Consider the following 19,910-nt stretch of genomic DNA (forward strand, 5'->3'; position numbering starts at 1 on the left):
GATACACGATCCCAGAGGAATGAGATACTAAATGAATGAGCTTTTATTTCAATATAATTTATATAATACTCAGAACACTTTGAGGGATGGGAAGTTGATATCAAAATCTTAAAGAATTTTCCAGGGGCTGGAGAGATGGCTCAGAGGTTGAGAGCATTGCCTGCTCGTCCGAAGGTCCTGAGTTCAATTTTCAGCAACCATATGGTGCCTCACAACCATCTGTAATGAGGTCTGGTGCCCTCTTCTGGCCTGCAGGCATACACACAGACAGAATATTGTATACATAATAAATAAATAAACATTTAAAAAAATTTTCCAGTCATATGAGACAAAAAGTTGGTTATTTATTTATATACAAGGAGAAGGTAGCTTATGTTACATTACCCTGTGGGTGCCTCTTCTGCAGTAAATTTGCCTGGGCTATAGTTCTAGGTCTGTCAGCTATCAGCTGTACGACTCTCCAGTTTTTCTAACTTAGCTTCTTTGTGTCTAAAAAACAGAAGGATGAATACCTGCTTCATAAGGTTTATTAGGTAATATATGTAAAGGAATTAGAGGTAGTGCCTAGAACATGGTCACTTTTTTATTTTTTAAGTTGAGATAAGGTAGCCATGTTGCTCATGTTGGCCTAGAGCTCATATAACCATGTAGCTTTGGTTAGCCTAGAACTTTTTTCTTTTGACTTTTTCAGACAGGGTTTCTCTGTTTAGCCAATACAGAGAAATCTGTCCTGGAATTCTTCTGTAAACCAGGCTGGCCTTAAATTCAGGGATTCATCTGCCTCTGCCTCCTGAGTGTTGGGTTTAAAAGCATGAGCTACCACTGCCTGTCTAGCCTAGAACTTTTATATAGAGCTGGTTGGCATCAAACTCATGAAGACCCACTTGCTTCTGTGCTCTGAGTAGTAAGAATAAAGGTATGTGCTGCTGCACTCAACAGGGCTTTTCTTTAAGTGTTGATACTGTGTGTTGTAGAAGTCATCTTCCAACTTGTACCTATTGTGAGGGTGCATGTCTTTAGCTGTATGGATAATGATGGTGATGATGTTACAGTTGTTAGCAGTTGTTGATAGTAATAGGAAAAAGCACAACACCGTATACTATGCATTATTTTCTTTGGAACCTTGGAAAGCAAATTTTATTTAAAAAGAAGATGAGAAAGCAGACTCCTCATGAGACGAGGGGATCTGGAATCAGAATCCACTGCTCCAGATTATTTTAAGTGTTTCCCTTAGATTTACTGTCTGAACTAACAATCTCATTTAATATCTCATATCTATATGATTCTTCTAAGTTCCAGGCTAATATACTCACCTACTTATTTGATAGTTTCACTTGTATTTTGAAGACATTTGAAATCTATCATTATTAAAAAAAATACTCTTGGTTTTTCCTCATGTATTACATCCCAACCTCATTTCCCCTTCCTTTTCTCCTCCCAGTCCCCCCTCCTCCCACCTTTACTCTCCCCAGATGCATTCCTCCTCCATTTCCCTTCAGAAAAGGGCAGTTCTCCTAGGGATATTAACTAAACATTGCATATTAAGTTGCTTTAAGACTAGGCATTTAAGACTTAATATGAATATCCCTTCATATTAAGGCTAAATGAAGCAGCCAAGAAGGAAAAGGGTTCTAAAAGCAGGCTAAAGAGTCAGACAACCCCCTGCTCACTGTTAGGAGCCCCACAAGAATACCAAGCTATACAGACATAACATGTATGCAGAAGACCTAGGTCAACCATATGGGCTCCCTGATAGTGAGTCCCTGTGAACCCTGATTAGTTGATTGTGTAGACCATTTTCTTGTTTTGCTGTTGACCCTTCTGGCTCAATCCTTCTTTTCCCACTTCCTCAGGATTCCCCGAACTTTGCCTAATTTAAACTATTTTTTAAGTGAGTGAAAAGTACCATATTTGATCTGTTTCCAAAGTCCTATGCTGAGTCCTGTGTAAAGAGCATACTTTCATATTTTGTTCTGCTGGGTCTCTTTGTTATCTCCCTGCCACCACTCCACATTAAAGCATGCTACTTTCCCCTTTTCTACAGTTAACACTATCATGCTTTCTACTTCCTCACTCGATACCCTTATTGTTCTAAAAATTAAATAGTACTTCCTTATTTATATTATGAAGAATTCCAACAATATTTAAAGTGAAGAATAAACTCCTGGGACTGGAAATGTACCAGTGGTAGAGCACTTACTAGCATCCATGAGGCCCTAGACTCAATTCCCAGTTCTAGAAGGCAGGGAGGAATGAAATCCTAATCTAACTACAACAATTATTAAGAGTCTGCTATTTTTTCTGTCGTCTGTATCTTTATTCACTCCCTATCTAGCTTGATTATTTTTAGTTATTTTTTTGAGAAAAAATGTACTTATGTTGGAATACACAGATATATTAATAACTATCAGCATTATCAAATCGACACAGTAGCATGGTTCATATTTCTCTCAGTATATAAAACATATTGATCATCCCAGAAAGTACTGGTATGCCTTTCTTCCCCCTTTTTTCCTGTTTCTTAAGAAGATGCTTAGGAGCTAGAGAGATGTCTCAGCAGTTGAAAGCATGCACTCCTCTTTCAGAGGACCCAAGTTTGGTTTTCAACCGGACATTGGGCAGCTTACAACTACCTAGAACTTCTTCACTTCCAGGGAATCCGACAGCCTCTCCTGGCCTCTGTGACACGTGTGTGTGAGCACACAAGTACAAATATTGAATGACAGTTGAAAGGCACCATATGAAGTTTATGGGCTATTGCTAGTGCCTAAAGAGACGTTTATAGAAACTTCAAATAATCTAAGCCTTAATCTTTCTCTAAGTTTTATTTTATAATCTTTGATTTTGTGTGTGTATGTGTGGGCACATGAGTATGAGCACAGGAACACTCGGATGCCGGGGCATCTGGTGCTCTGCACAAGCAGACAGTGCTCTTAACCACTAAACAACCCCTTAATCCCATATAAATGCTTTTCTCGATTTCATTTCTAAACTTCTAACGATTTTTAATGTTTATATTGATAACCTGTGTTTCTGAATTGACATATAGTTGATCTTCTAAAATATTTTTTCTTCTGTAACCATACCTTCAGGGATGATAGGAATTTAAGAAGTAAAGGACTGATAAGTGGTGTGAAGTCACTCAGTAAAGAAGAATTGGATGCAGAGATGGTATCTTTAGCTCTGAACACAAGTGTGTGTCCTCAGCCTTGTATTTCTAATCAACAGCTGAAAGCAGGTAATAATTTTACTACTAATGATTAGAAAGAAGTACATCTTGTGCACTAATATTTTTGGAAACATTTAAAACTAATATACAATTTTATCTAGTAATTTAAAATAATAGCAAGCTTAGAATACTTACTCATGTATTAAATTAAAATTATGAAAATGCAGAAGCAAGCATTACTATTTTTGCTGTTTATCTCCATATACTTTTAATTTTATTTTTATTCATTTTCTCACTTTTATTTTTACTTATTTATAATCATTGTGGACAGAACTTGTACCTTGTAAAACGTGTCTTTTAAATTATTAATGGTTGTAGGAACTATTCTTTTGACATGAAACTTTAATTTTTGTAAAATTAGTTTCATATTCCTAATCCTTTATTAACATAGAAAAATCAGATATACAATTCTAGTAAAATAGTTTTTTCTTAAAATTTAAACTAATAATTAAGGAATATAAGGACAATACTGACTTTTTATTAGAATGATCTATTCTGTGATTTGATATTTGATAAACTACTACATTGCTAGAGTCTTAGTAGACTCTAGAGTCTTACCTCTACCAAGACTGGGCGACTGCAAACTAAACAGACTAAGCCTCTGTCTCCCCTCATTTTATATTCCCTCTAGTGCTGGGATTAAGGGTGTACGATTCCCTAGTGCTGGGATTCATGGTGAGGTACCCTCACCTGGATTTGTTTCTGCATTTATCTTGTGTAGCCCAGGGTGACCTTGAACTCACAGAGATCCCTCTAACACTCCCAAATCCTGGGATTAAAGGTGTCACCATGCCTGCCTGACCTGTAGTGGCTTTAGCTTTGCCTCTGATCTTCAGGCAAGATTTATTCATCAAAATGATTAATATACCACTACAGCTTTTCTTTTTATGGAGAACTTTCCTTCCGTACTTAAGGGTGCTTCCTGCTCTTTCACAGGACCAGAGTTCATTTGCCAACATTCACAAACAACTCTAGTTCCAGGGGATCTGACCATTTTTCTGGCCTCTTTGTGGAGAAAGCAATTGTTGACTTTTTACATTAGATATACTTTTATAAGTAATTGTATAAATATTAATGCACTCATATATACTGCTTTGTTCCCTTTTTGAGAATAGTGTATCTTTGTCATGATACTCAAAATGATATTTGGGAGGAATTACAGGATATTATAGTTCATGGTTTTCCAGGAGTAAACTTCAGTTTGTCCATTCTATTACTGTCACTCTCAACCCTTATCTGGGGTCTGTGGAGATGAGTCACTCGGTATTTGAATTTACTGTAAAGAAATTGTAGTGATTTTTCAAGTATAAAAGTATAATGTTAATGAAATGGTAACAGCTGAACTTATAAAAGATTATTTTGAAGGAGGTTAGCATGGATGTAGATAAGCCAGAAACTTTGTTCATTTTAAAACACTTTATTGATACGGGTTGAAATATGCACCATTTTGGGGAAGAAAACCAACTTTGATGCAGTTGCCAGATAGTTTAAAAAAAAAACAAACAAACAAAAAACCAGAAAATAAAGAATTCTTGTAATTCTTCTGTTTGAATAAAATAAAATTTTCATCTCAGCCCTGAGAAGAAATGTACGCAAAGTCTTTCCCCTAGCTAAGGAACTGTTTGCAGCTGATACCTGCTGGGATGAGAAGATCAGCTTTCTCCAATGGAATCTGGCTGGGTCTATCAGCCACCTCCAGGATAGGTCCAGTGCCCTGGAGTAGCTGACTAACACAAAATGAGTCTTATGTGTGTGTGTGTGTGTAGGCTTCTTGTTTCATTGTTTCATTTTGATATTTTTTTATCTTACTGTTTTTTTGTTTATTTAGATTTTTTAAATAATAAAAACAATGCCTTAATGTTAAGAGATGGTCAATAAATAAAAATATGTAAAATGAGGTCAGTGGCATGGCTCAATGGATAAAAGCACTTGCTGCACACACACAAAAATAATAAAATTTATTTAGTTAAAATAACATGTTTTTTCATATTTCCATTTGAGTAAAAAAAAAATTTAGGGTTTTGGGGGGTTGTTTTTGCTTTTTGTCAAAAACCCTAAGTGGGGATTGGGGATGTAGCTCAGCTAGTCAAGTACTTTCCTAGAACGAGCATAGCCCTATCGTTATGTTTGATATTAGTACTATATAAACTTAGCATGGTGATGCATGCTTGTAATCCCAGCATTGGGAAAGAGACAAGGGTCAGAAGGTCAAGGTCATCCTCAGTTACACAGTAACTTAGAGACCTGCTTATACTGCTTGAAACCCTGTCTCAAAACAAGAGATAACTTGTTTAGTAAAACAAACTAAACTAAACTAAAGATAACTCTTTTAGTAAAACCTGAAACTTTGTCTTAAAGAAACAGCACCTATACAGGAGACATCTAAGGAAGAATCTACAAATTCTGGACTGTCCATTCTGCTTGAGCACATTATATGTGATTTTGAAAAATCTCTTGGAACAGCTTTATCTTCAATATTAGAAACAGAAATGAAAATTGCTTTTGGAAATCTTTGGATGGAGGTACATGATATTAGTTGATACTTTTTATTATTGATGGTTTGTTATCTTAGAAGATGTTTGTGTAAATTAAAAAACTTTACAGTAATCCATATCACATTTTTTTCTAAGTTTTATAATAATTTAAAAATTTCAAATTGATTATATATTTATTTTGTTTTTTGTTTGTGTACAAGTGTGTACATGTATGCAAGTATGTGTTTGCCTTGGTGCTCCTGTAGAAGTCAGAGAACAACTTGACAGGAATTGATTCTCTCCTTTTGTCATGATTAAACCCAGGTTGTCAGACTTGGTGACAAGTATCTTAATATGCTGAACCATTGCTGGCCTTGTAATAACTTTTTGATAATTATATGATGAACATTTCTTACAGGCTAGGACTTTATAGTATTTATTTTGCTTTGAACAGAGCAAAAGTAGATATATTAAGGAAAAATGAGAAAGAAGAGGTAGGTACTCCAAGGGAAGATTCTGTATTTGTTTTAAATTAACCAATAGTTGTTGTTCATCTACTATGAATATTTGATACATTGACCTCCTAGAACTTAAATTAAATCCTGAAAGTTCTTGCACAAGGACTAGGATATAGCTCAGTTAGTAGAATGGTTACCTAGCAACCTAAGGCTGCAGGTTTTATTCCCAGTGCCACATAAATCGTGTATGGTGTACATTCCTATTATCCTAGCACCTGAAGGTAGGCATAAGGATCAGGAATTCAAGATTATCTTTGGCTATGTAGTGAGCTTGGGGTACAAGAGATCAAGCAAAATAGACAATATATAAATACTTTGCTCATTCAATTTGATTTGTTCAAACTGTATGACAAAATGTCTGTATATTTGACCGTGTGTGTGTGTGTGTGTGTGTGTGTGTTTCAAGACAGGGTTTCTCTGTGTAGCCCGGGCTGCCTAGTAACTTTCTGTGTAGACCAGGTGGGCCTTGAACTCACAGCAGTCTGCCTGCCTTTGCCTCCCCATTGCTGGGATTAAAGGTATACACCACTGTATCTCACTGTATATTTGACTTTTATGCCATGTAAATATGAGAGTAAAAATTGATCATAATAAGATATTTTGGAGGCTGGAGAGATGACTTAGTGTTTAGAGCATTGGCTATTCTTCCAGAAGACCCAGGTTCAATTCCCAAGACCCACATGGTAGCCTACAACTGTTTGTAACTACAGGGATCTGACACCTTCACACCAATGTACATAAAAATAAAGTTAAACAAGTTATTTTTAAAAATTAAGGAATTTTGAATTTCTTTAGCTTAATGTCTTTTTTCTACAGTTAAATGAAATCAAATTTAGCAAGCATACTTATAAAACTTAGTTTATTACTTTGGTTTAGTTTTTGGTTCTTTGAGACAGGGTTTCTCTGTTTAACAGTCCTGGCTGTCCTAGAACTCACTTTGTAGTCCAGGCTGGCCGTGAGCTCACAGAGAACTACCTGTCTCTGCCTCAAAAATGCTGAAAATAAAGGTTTGTACCACCACTGCCCAGCTGTAAAAGTTAGTTTAATACTTGTTTCAAATTCACATTTTTGCTAAGAGAAATGTTATAACCCATTAGTTGTAGCTGATGCCTTTGTTCCAGCTATTCAACAAGATTCTAAAACTTGCCAGTGTGATATATTTGCTGCTTAGTATTTTCAAATGCTGATCCAAAAATAATGAAGACGAATAAAATATTTAAGAGGATTGTTTATATGTTGAATATTTCATAGAAGTATGAATGGTTCAGAAAAAGGCATTGATATCTTCTTAAACTGAGATCAATTATCTATAAATATGTTTTTGTAAGAGTGTAGCAAGTGACAGTTGCATTTCATTATTTTTTATATAGATTTTTCCCTCTTCTATATGAAATATTTAGATTGTTTTGCTTATGGAAATGACCATATAGAAGAGAAGATTGAGGGGCTGGAGTGGGGGCTCAGTGGTTAAGAGCATTTGCTGTTCTTGCAAAGGACCCAGCCAGCATCCACATGGCTACCCATAACCATTTGTAGCTCCAATTCCAGGGGATCTGATGCTCTCTTCTGGCCGCTGTGGGGATCAGACACACATGCAGGAAACACTTTTACACATAAAATATAGCAAAAGCATTAACTTAAAAAAAGAAAAAAGTAGATTGAGGTACCATTCTTGTTAAAACTATACTACTTCTCTAACTAGAGTTTGCTTTCTTTATTTACTTAAAAGTTATGGAACTAAAAGTTAATACGAATTTTATAAAAATCAATCTGTATTAGACCTACCTCTTTAAAATTGTGATTAGCACCTCTTAATTTAAAAATAGAGTGAAGAGCTGTATTTTTATTAGGGACATGTATAAGTTCCTACACAGGTATGTTTAAATAACAGGTAAATAAACAATAGATGATAATTTTGTAATACTTTCTAGGTGCTGTACTTGAAACCACCATGGACTCTAGTAAATCTATTGCAGTGCTTTAAAAAACATTGGCTGGCTGTATTTGGATTAGTTATGGAAAATAATTTGCTTTTAACTATTGAGAGCCTATATGAAAATCTCTTGAAAGGTATGAATCTTTATTTTTTTTCTTTCACAATAGTTTTTATAAGTTTAAATCAATCTAGTATGTTGGTATAATCTTGTAATCTTAGCATGTGGGAGGTGGAGGCAGAAAAATTAGAAGTTCAAGATAAACTGTTACTAGTGAGTGCAATAGCAGCCTACATGGGACCCTTTTAAAAAGCAGATGGGGAAAAAAGAAAAAAAAGGATGAATCAAAATGGGCTGAAGAGATGACTCGGTAGGTGTGGTGGTTTGGAAGAAAGTGGCCCCCAAGGGGAGCTCCAGCCAGCCATACCCAGTGTCTCAGACCACTTCCTGTTGCCTGGGCAAGATACAGAACTCTCAACACCTCTCTAACTCCATGTTTGCCTGCATGCCACCATATTGCACCATGATGGTAATAGACTAAACCTCTGAAACTATAAGCTGCCACCTCATTTAAATGGTTTCCTTTATAAGAGTTGCTGTGGTCATGGTGTGTCTTCACAGCAATAGACAGTCGGTAAAGTACTTGCTGCATAAACATAATGACCTCTGTTTAGAGCCCTAGAGCCCAGGAAAAACTGGGTGTAGCAGTGTGCTCTGATCCCAGTGCTTGGGAGATGGAGGCAGGTGGATTTCAAGGACTTACTGGCCAGCTAGTTCAAGTAGAGTCTTGGATTGATGATAACTGAAAAAAAAATAAGGTCAGGAAACAACCAAGGAGTACTTGAAGATGTCAACTTCTAACCTTCATTCATACATTCACAGGCACCTCAACAGCATACATAAGCATACTTGTATGAAGTTCTCCCTCCCTCCCTCCCTTCCTTCATCATCCCTCCCTTCCTCCATCATCCCTCCCTCACTCTTATACTTACAAGCATTAAAAAGGGCTGGAAAGATGTTCAGTCAGTAAAATGCTTGCAAAACAAGAATGAAATCCTGAGTTCAGTCCAGCGCTCATGTTAAAAAATGGATATGTTATTTTGTGCCTGTAATCCCATGCTAGGGGAGTGGAGACAGGAGGATCTTTAGGATTTGTTGGACAGCTCTAACTAAATTGTTCCAGGTTCAGGGCTTGAGACCTTGTCTCAAAAAATAAGGTAGAAAGTGAGGAAGACCTAACACTGGCCTCTGGCATTATATTTACATACACAAAGAACACATGGATATGTATCTCCACATGTGCACGTACACACACACACACACAAATACATATGAACACATGAACACACAAGTTAAGTCAAAATGTGTCATAAATTTGGAGATGAGTTGATTAAAATCTTTTAATCAGTTCACAGTGATTTATACTTCCAAAGGAAGTTTGTGGCAGCTGGATGAATGGATACAATTCTTAAAAGTCGTGACTATAAATTGTGTCATTTTTAATGTTTCTAGACACTGTAAATATAATTTTTAATAATATGTGCTTTGAAAGCTGCTTCTGGAGCTGACAAATGACTCAACAGTTAAAGTGCTTGCTGTGCAACCATGAGAACCCGAGTTCAAATCCCCAGAACTCCCAGAAATGCTTGGTGGGATGGTGACCCACCCCCTTGTAATTCTAAACTCAAAGGGTAGAGATGGGATCATCAACACAAATTGACTACCAAGAAGAGCTTGATTATTATTGATTATTATTATTGGTAAGCTCTGGGCTTGACTGATTCCTGTTATCAACCTTGTGTCTCAATACATATGCACATGTGCATGTGCACCCCATACATGTATGTGTCACACATGAATACACACACATATCATATGAAAATGGACGAGAAAGCCAGTTTTTGTTTTAAGTTGCTATTTTGGGATTCTTTGAGAAAGGCTCTCACATAGTCCAAACTGACCTCTAGCTCCCTAAGGAAACCTTAAATTCCCAGCTCTGTGCTTTTGCCCCCAAAGTTTGGGATTATAGTTGTGCATCACGCCTTGTTTTAAAAATGTTTTATCATTTCAAAATCTACTCAAGAACTCTATTAAAACCAGGTGGTGGTGGCGCACGCCTTTAATCCCAGTACTCAGAGGCAGGCAGATCTCTTTGAGTTTTAGGCCAGCCTGGTCTACAGAGTGACTTCCAGGACAGACCCGAAAGCTACAGAGAAACCCTGTTTTGAAAAACCATAAGAAGTAAAAAAAAAAAAAAATTCTATTAAAATGATTCCCTTTCATTTTTCATGGTTTTGAACACAAACTGTGAGCACATTTCATGCACTACATTGTACAAATTTGGTTTTGGTTCCTAGTGAGTTTAGAACCAGAAGAGGGCATAGTCATTGAGTTGTGGTTTTTAAACTATTTTGGACATAAACTTTGGTTTCTTGAAGTTCTGCTGCCAAAATTGGAGTGGGAATGTAGTCTAGTAGTTGGTATCTTTGATTTGCAAATCCAGCTTTAACTGGTGCATGGTTTTGCAACTTTTTCATGTTTTAAAGTCAAGGAATTAGCCTTAACTGTTCATGTATTGTCAACTAGCTACATCTTTTTGTTTGTTTGTTTGTTTTTGTTTTTTGAGATAGGGTTTCTCTGTGTACACAGCCCTGACTGTTGCTTTGTAGACCAGATTGGCCTTGTACTCACAGCACTCGCCTGCCTCTGTCTCCCAAATGCTGGGATTAAAGGCGTGTGCCACCACCGCCCGGCTATACTCCCATACTTTAAACCTAATTTATTGACTCTTTTGTTTTATATACTTATTTATTTATTATTTTATTTATTTGTTTTGTTTTGCGTTATTTAACCTAGGCCAGTGAATCCTTTTTAAGAAATAGGCTGAATATAAACAATAAGCAGAATAGATTGCTTCACATGTAGAATTTGAAAAGAGTCAATAATCAACTTTATCCCTCATGAATAATGGTGAGTTTGAGGCCAACCTGGTCTACAAGAGCTACTTCCAGGACAGGCTCTAAAGCTACAGAGAAACCCTGTCTTGAAAAACAGAAACAAAACAAAAAAAGTATGAAAGTGTAGCTTAGTGAAAGAATGCTTGTCTAGAGTGTATAAGGACCTGGATTCAATCCCCAGTCCTGGTTAAAAAATGAGTTTTAAAGGCACAGAAGCCAGGTAATAAAAAATAAGGAAGATTTACTAGAACCTATACAAATAATTGTTGTAGCATTTGAACACACATTTTAATAGGAAGTTCTTTAGAAGTTAAGACCACAAAACTAGAGGCATATTCTAGATAGGTGTACATCACATACATCATGCTCTCTGCCTTGTTACTGAAATATGTAAAAGTGTAAAACTTGCAGGCCAGAGAGGTGGCTCAGCAGGTAAAGACGCTTACTGCTGTTGTGCCCAGATAATGACCCCCAGAGAGGCCCAGACTGTAATAAGCAAGGTTTATTTAGCATAATACGAGCTAATTTGGAACCCATCTCTAACACCCCGCTGCAGTGAGGTAGAGAGGAGTTGTATCTCCTCTGTGGGGTAGGCTTTTAAAGGTGTAACTACAAAGAGGCCTTTTGAAGTCGCTTTGGGCATGGGTGCAAGGTCTTTTGCTCTGTCCCCACCTGCTGTGTCAGCTAATTCTTTCTTGTTAGAGCAAGGCCACCCTGTTCCTGAGTCAGGCCATCTTTAGCAGCCTGAACCAGGTGGCTGACTGGGCTGGGCTCAGTGTCCTTGTGCTCATAATCTCCCGGATGAGAGGGGGAAGGAAAATGCTGTCTTTCTGGGAACGTGAGGCTAGTCTGTGTTTTTAATTTTAAAACATTCTGTTAGGAAATTTCTTTTTGTCCCTTTGAGAATAAGGGGTGAGGGTCCCACGTTGCCACACCTAGAAGTCTTTGTTTGTTCACCATTCTCCACAAACAGAAGCAAAGCAAATATTGCAGCATGATGATTTCTGCTTTTGGAAGCAACTACTTAGCATTATATTTTAATGGCAAAGATTTGTCTTTTCTCTCATTTGTTTATTTCATTTTCAAAATGTTTTTTGTTTGCAATAGACCCTCACTATAGCGACTTTCCTGCTTCTTGCTCTTGTGCACTGGAATTACAGGCATATACCACTATGCCTGGCTTCTTCCTAACTTTTTAAAACTTCAAAATGATTGTCACCAATAACTTAGGAATTAGTGGAAATATTTTTAGCCTCTTGAGAGAAAGTTATGGTAGATTATCTTAATTTAACTTAAAGGCGGACAATTATAGCTTTTGTTTCTTATTGTTGTCCAAATTCTTTATTAGCTGAACTTTTGTTGTATGCAGAGAGATAACATATTATTTTCAATAAATCTTGTTTTACTTTTCACGTGATAGAATTTCAGGTAAGTTATTACATGATAGCTGTGCAGTCATGATAGGAGTCACATCTGACTTATATGCTTGTCCCTACATATGGCTCTTTGTTTATGATAGTCATTTGGATGTGAGACAGCTTCAACTTTGAACACACCATGGTTGGGCTTTTTGTCTAGTGAGTAATTCCTTTTACTGAAGAATGTAATATTTCACTTTCCTATCTTTTGAAGTTGGCTGTATTCAAGGAACTCCTAGAATCTGAAAACAGAATATCAGATTCATCGTGAACATTTAATCTATAAATAAATGTGTTCAGTTGTTGCTTTCTATACCAGAGAGACATGCTAGTTATGACATGTATGTGTAAATGTCTACTCTCTTTAAATTGCAAAATTAATACTTAGTGTTACAAGATGTTGTATGCTTATTCTCTCACTTTTTTTTTCTTAATTTTTTTCTTACTAGCTAATAATGCAGTGGATTTTAAAACAGTAAAATTCCTGCTTCAGGATTCTAAAAGTTTGTTACATGCCTTCAGTACAAGGTCAAATTATGATGGTATTCTTCCACAGACCTTTGCGCAAGTAAACAGACTACTTCAAGTACTTGCAGAGGTAAGATATCTATGGAGTACTGTTTAGAGTAGTTAATCATATATTTCAAATGTGGATTTAGTGGCCAACAATAAAAGGATATATTACCATGATTTATTCTAGCATTTTAAAGGCATTGAGTAAATATGAAGTACATTGAAGTATAGGCAAGTGTTTTTACAGATTATGAAACATCCATTTTCTATGGAAGGTATAGCAGAATAGTTGAATTGTTTGTTTTTCGAGATAGAGTTTGTCTATATAGTTCACCAAGCTTCAAATGCATGATTTTTTTTTTAGTACTCTGTAGTATTGACATTATGGGTATATACCACTATAAACTTGGGATTTTATTTTTTTGTTGTTGAATTTTATATTATTTCATTTATGGACAAGAGAAAGCTGTGCACACACAAAAAAGAGGGGCTAGAGAGACTCTTAGCAGTTAAGAGTCCTTAATGCTCTTGGAGAATATCCAGGTTCAGTTCTCTGCATTTACATGGTGGTTTACACCTATCCTTAACTCTACTTTCAAGGGTTCTGACACCATCTTCTGACCTCTTCTGGCACCAGGCATGCACACAGTACACATACATGAATGCAGACAAAACACTCATGCACATAATTTTAAAAAAATAACAAAGTAAATTTTGAGATTTTTTTTTTTGAGACAGGGTCTCATGTAGCCCAGGATAGCCTCAGATTTGCAATGTAGCCAAGGATAACCTTAATTTTTTGATACTCTTGCCTTTATCTCCTGAGTACTGGGACTATAAATGTGTACTATAATACTGTGTTTATGTAATGCTTGGGGATCTAATCAAGAGTGTCATGCATATTAGGCAAAGCACTCCATCAACTAAGACATCCTGAACCCTAGAATATATTTTGCTGGTCGTTGTTGGATAATTCATTAGATTTGATCCATGTCTTAAATATCTATGTTTCTAACCTGAACAATAAATATATTATTTCCAAAGTAAGGTTTCTTAATAATAATAACTTGAGAAGTACACCTAATCTTAATTATCAAGTATTGAAAACCAAGAAAAGAATTACTCATCTTCTACTTGCTTCTGGAAAGCTTCTGAGAAACTAGGATGAAACAGTTAACTAGCACCATTTTCAGCTATGTGTGTAAGAGGGGTTGAAGTAGGAAGAGACATCCTTGTTTTGTTAGCTTCCCAGACACCCCAAAATTTTGATCAACCACTATGCTAAAATAATTCAAATCAATTTTGTTGATTAGTTTTAGGTTTTACATGCTCAGGATTCTGACCTGTGGATTTTTTGTTGTTGTTTCAGTTTTTTTTTTGCCTCTAGTTCTTTAAATTCTTTGAATCTTTACCCCCCTTTTTTTGTATTATGAGTACAGTAATAATTCTTGACTTAGAATTGCCATAAGAATGAACCGTTACTGAAGAAATTAGTACCTGGCAGATAGTAAGTGATATATAAGTGTTTATTTTTTTAAAAAAAAATTTACTTGCGTGATTGTGTATACTCAGATTTAAGAGCCAGAGCAAAGGAGAAATAGGCAAATACTCAGTTTTAAACGTTTATGGATTTTAAAGCAGTTATCTGGGTGGAGATATAGGTCAGTGGGAGAACTTACTAAAAATGAGCAAAGCCCTGAGGTCCAGCCCAGTATTGCCACAAAAATTAATTTCAGGAAAAAATATATAGGGCCATTATTTATATATAGTAAGTTCATAATTTAATACAAACAGGGAAAATGAGAAGATCATCTCTTTTTGCTTTTTGCCCCACAAAGTAGAGCATGGTAACACCTCTGCATTTGGTGTAGGATCATAACTTTCTAGATTGCTGAGAGTCAAATCTCTTTTGCTTCTTACCATTTGAATTATCTTGCATGATGTTTTTAATCTTTGTATTTCTCTTTCCTTCACTTAAAAGTCTGAATTGTTTCTGTTTCATAGGGTTTCAGTTCTGTGTCATAGTACTGTGTAGTCACGAGGACTGAGTAAGTTAATATAAAACCCCGAGGGCTCCAGTACACAGCGTGTTTACGTAAATAGTAACATCTTTTTTTACAGTATTATAATTTTATTTAAAACATTTGCAGAGGCAGGCGGATCACTGTGAATTCGAGGCCAGCCTGGTCTACAAGAGCTAGTTCCAGGACAGGCTCTAAAAATACCTTGTCTTGAAAACCCCCCCCCCAAAAAAAAGAAAAGAAACAAACAAAAAAACCACAACATTTTAAAGCATAGAAATAGTACGACATTAAGCTAACTTTGGAAATCATTCTTTTATTAATGTGGAAACTTAACCCTAGAGAAATAGTGTTTTTTGTTTTATGTTGGCCAGCTACTCCTGGGCATGGGGTCAGCCTTAAAGTATGGCTAATAAACCCAGTGTGACTCCATTGGAGAAAACTAATTTTGCCTTTGCAAGCAGGTATCAATTGCAAATAACTTTTTGGTCAAGCATGAGAGCCTATGTCCATTTGGCCCTCTCAGTTCTGGGACCCCATGTGGTTTGAACATGTGCAGGCCATGTGTGTGTTGCCACAGTCTCTGAATTCATTTGTGCTTCAGTACTGTTGTGTCTGGAAGACATTGTTTCCTTGGAGTCCTCTGGCTCCTACAGTCTTTCCATCTCTTCTTCCACTAGACACCTGACCCTTGATGACATCCCATTTAGGACTGAGTGCTCCAACGTCTCTCAATCTCTGCACATTGTCCAGTTGTGGGTCTCTTTGTTAGTCCCCATCTGCTTCAAGAAGAAGCTTCTCTGATGAAGGTTGAGCAAGACACTGAACTATGTGTATAGCAATATGTCATTAGACATCATTTTATCGCTATGTTCCTTTTGTAAATAATAGTATTAGGTTTTCCCTAGGCACACGGTCTATCTAGACTCAGGTTCTTGACCACTTTAGTAGCATCAGGTATAGATTCCATCTTATGGAGTGGCCTTAATTCCAATCAGAAGTGGTTGGATATTCCTATAACATTTGTGATACTGTTGCACCAGTATATCTTGTAGGTCAGTTAATCTTGTAGGCCACGGGGTTTGTTGCTTGGACGTAGTCTCCTCGGATAGACTATAGTGTAACTTCCAGTACCATGAACAGTCAGTTGTAGTGAAGGCTGTAGTTAGGCATCAGCTCAACTTCTTTATGTTACATGGCATGTGTAAGTGATGTCTTCAGCAATATGGTCTTACCTCACCATCAGATTGCAGAGTAATCAATAGCCTTGGCAGTCATCTGTGATGTTTGGGGATTTCCATGGGGCTGCTTCGACCAACAGTTCAACAAGATGTAATCCATTTCTGGCATTGGAGGTTTTACTTGGTGGCATAATATGTCTAGTTGAGGTATTGTGTCCCCCATTATTCAGTGACTCATGTATACATTTTAAGACACTTATACAGTAGTAGATTTCTAAATGTTTTTTCAAATGTCCTTTAATATTCCCTTTCCAGATTTCCTTATTTACCCTTCTATCCCCTCCCCATTTAATCATGGGGTTTGCGCTTTGTCTTTCCATAACAATATATTGACATTCGAATGTTAGGTAAGAAAGATCACTATAGTAAATAAACTGATATATTATTTGATTTAAACAGGAAAGAAAAATACTTTTTCTAAGTCTAGTGCTTTTCTAGGAATATTCTGTACATATGAAAGAAAGAGTAACCAGAATTTCTAGTAAGCTAGTGTCTCTGTTTTCTCAGTTGCTAGTGAAGGACTGGTATGCATTTTATGTAATTCTTATGTCACAGGTCAAGACAAAACTGAAGCCAGATTCTTCAGAAAGCACAATGGGTAAAAAGCAGAAAGACACTTCTTTGGTGAAGCTTCATAACCAAGATGTTACTGTTTTCTCGGATTCTCCTCTTCCCCAGTTCACCAGGCATCAAGAAATATGGTCTATCCTGGAGAATGTTTGGACTTCAATATATCAGAACAGGTACTAAATTCCCAAGACATCCTCCACTTTATTATTACAAGTTTGCTTTTGTAGGGTTTCCATTACAATTTCTAGTGTAGTTAGTGTTTGGGCTCTGATTTTATTGTGCTATGGGCCTTTGGTCCAATTGGTGCATTAGAAATATTTATGTTTAAATCAGGGTAAACATCAGGATTACCCGGGAAATTTTTAAGTTTCTATATTTACACACTATTCCTAGAAATTTGGATTCAGTAGGGGAAGAGTTGAGTCTGAGAATGCATTTAAAAAAGTCTCTTGGGGCTGAAGAGATAGCTCAGTGGTTAAAAGCACTGACTGCTCTTCCAAAGGACCTGGGTTCAATTCCCAGCACCCACATAGCAGCTCACAACTATTTGTAACTCTAAGATCTGACACCTTCACACAGACATACATGCAGGCAAAACACCGAGGCACACAAAATAAAAATTAATAAGTTACAAAAAAAAACCTCTCTAGGTGATTCTAATGTAATCATGATAAGGAACATTGCTTGCATAGGTCACAACCAGTGAGGCACTTAGATTGATTCAGCAGTTTAGCAGATTGCAAATCTGTAATTAAACTGGAAATAACTTGAGAAAAGTTCCTTACTTGAGAAAAGTTCCTTCGATTAAAGAAAATTCGTTTAAGAATTTAAAGGTGTATAAATACTGTTGTTTAAAAGGAAAATACTATTACTTTAGTATATAAACATAAAACACTTCAGAATTAATGAAATGAGGTACAGAGATCATTTAAAAATATAAAATTTTTATTTTATATTTGTGTATATGTGTGTGTAGTAGTGTCATAGTGTGGAGCTTAGAGGATAAACTTGCAGAAATGGGTTCTTTCCCTCTGCTATGTGAGTTCCAGGAATCAAGCCCAGGGCATCAAGGTTAACAACAAACAGATTTACTTGTTAAAGCCATTTTGCTGCCTCATTTTTCCCCCCAGTGTTTGGGACCACTTGTGTTTTAGACAGGTGTTCTGAACCTGGGCTGCATTCCCCTTGAATAGTTTTGCAGATAGGTGCTGTTAGGATAGCTTATATAACTTAAAACCTCTGATTTTATTTTATTGGGTTTTGAGACAGGGTTTCTCTGTGTAACCCTGACTGACCTGGAACTCTCTGTAAACCATGATGCCCTCGAACTCACAGAGATCCTCCTGCCTCTGCTCCCAAGTGCTAGGATTAAAGGCGTGTGCCACACTGCCACAAGTATATTATATTGCATATTCCCTGTGCCTCATTCTCACCTATCTCCCCTTTTTTCTACCCTCCCATTTGTCTGCTTTGTTCTTGGGCTCCTTTTTTATTCCTTGGCTATAATTAAACATTTTTCAACAAATTTATGGCCTGATATTTTGCTTTCTAACCCATCATATGTAAAAGATAGCTACAATTGGCATATGAATTAAAACTATAGTACTTAGAAATTTATAATTTTTTTTATGAGTCAGTTTGTTTTTCTACTCAACATATTTTTGGTGCTTTAGCTAATCTAATGTTCTTGTTTACATAAAATTACCTTTTATAGGAGGCAGGAATGGCTGCTTTAAAAGACATTTGAGTTGGGCATGACTTTAATCCCTGCATTTGGAGGGCAGAGGCAGACGGATCGCTATGAGTTTGAGGCCAGCCTGGTCTACAAGAGCTAGCTCCAGGACAGGTTCCAAAGCTACAGAGAAACCCTGTCTCGAAAAACCAAAAAAAAGATATATGAAAACATGGGAGTTGATCTATAATATTCATGCATTTGTACCGCATGTTAGAGTGCTCCATGCTATTTCTGAATAACAGACTGTATATACTAACATTTCAGTAAGTGACAATGTTAATATTGCTTTAACAAAACATATTTATTTAGCCTAGTTTTTTTTAAACAAACCTGATTGTATACCAGAATTGCAATAGAATTTATTAAATATAATCCTTTCGCAAATAAATGCTCATTTGGAGGTCTATTCTTAATTACTCATATAAGTTACTAAAATACACTCCAGTTAGTGTTATCAATTTCACAGAATCTAGAAACATCTGGGAGATGGGCCTTTGGTTGTGCCTGTTGAAGGCTATCTTGATTGCTTAATTAAAGTAGAAAGACCCACCAACTGTGGGCAGCACCATTCTCTGCCTGGGTCCTGGATGTCTGAAGTAGAGGGAGTGAGCAGCAGTGTGGGTTTATCTCTTGCTCTCTGCCTCTTTACTGTCAATGCAACGTGACCAGTTTCTCAAGCTCCTATGACTCCGTTCAGACCCCACTGTGAACTGAAGGAAACCTTTCTCTTCAGTTGGTTTTGTCAGTGTTTTATTACAGCAATAGGAAAAGGAACAGACAAGTTCTTAAATACAACTATAAATGCCATCATTTTTGTGCCTTACTAATCAGTGTTGAACTTGCATCATATCAGGTTAGGTTTTTATTGTCTATTTACGAGGAAATTGGATGAGTGTTTTGTATTGCTGATTCATGTAGAACAATAATCTTTTATTTGGGCATGGTGACACAGTAATCCTACAGTTCAGGAGGGTGAGACAGAAAGGCTGTGACTTGGAGGCCAGCCTGGGCTACATAAGATCCTGTCTAGAAAATAAAAAGGTTTCCTGCAGTTTGTCATTCAAGTTTTTGAGGTACTTATTTAAATGTGCATTTTTGTTTTGCAGAAAGATTTATAGTTACGATTCCTTTTACCTTTGTTATTACTATTCTCAGTGACGTTATTAAAATATATAGGCAAAACTAATAAAAAATGAGTTTGATAGTTCATAATTTTCTATAAACTGATTAACCAGTTGAATAGCTTATTTCATAATGTTGAATCTGAAAGTAGATTGCAGCTTTCATACATAAGCCTGGT

General features: G+C 36.4%; 1 protein-coding gene across 13 annotated transcripts in view; it reads left to right on the forward strand.

The window, feature by feature from the left end:
• Nucleotides 1-19,910, forward strand: part of Swt1 (SWT1 RNA endoribonuclease homolog) — a 69,382-nt gene that overhangs the window by 29,061 nt on the left and 20,411 nt on the right. For all 13 annotated transcript variants that reach the window (XR_015001390.2, XM_048431031.3, XM_085688126.2 and 10 more), the window contains 5 exons: nt 3,093-3,238; nt 5,588-5,751; nt 8,153-8,291; nt 12,980-13,128; nt 16,861-17,048. Coding sequence is in view for 12 of the 13 variants with exons in the window: in XM_048431031.3 (XP_048286988.1) it covers nt 3,093-3,238; nt 5,588-5,751; nt 8,153-8,291; nt 12,980-13,128; nt 16,861-17,048 (786 nt within the window). In the remaining variant the exon portion in view is untranslated. The remainder of the gene's footprint in view (nt 1-3,092; nt 3,239-5,587; nt 5,752-8,152; nt 8,292-12,979; nt 13,129-16,860; nt 17,049-19,910) is intronic.

The sequence above is a fragment of the Myodes glareolus genome, chromosome 5 (genome assembly GCF_982192425.1).
Source record: "Myodes glareolus chromosome 5, mMyoGla1.1, whole genome shotgun sequence".
In the NCBI taxonomy this organism is placed as follows: domain Eukaryota; kingdom Metazoa; phylum Chordata; class Mammalia; order Rodentia; family Cricetidae; genus Myodes; species Myodes glareolus.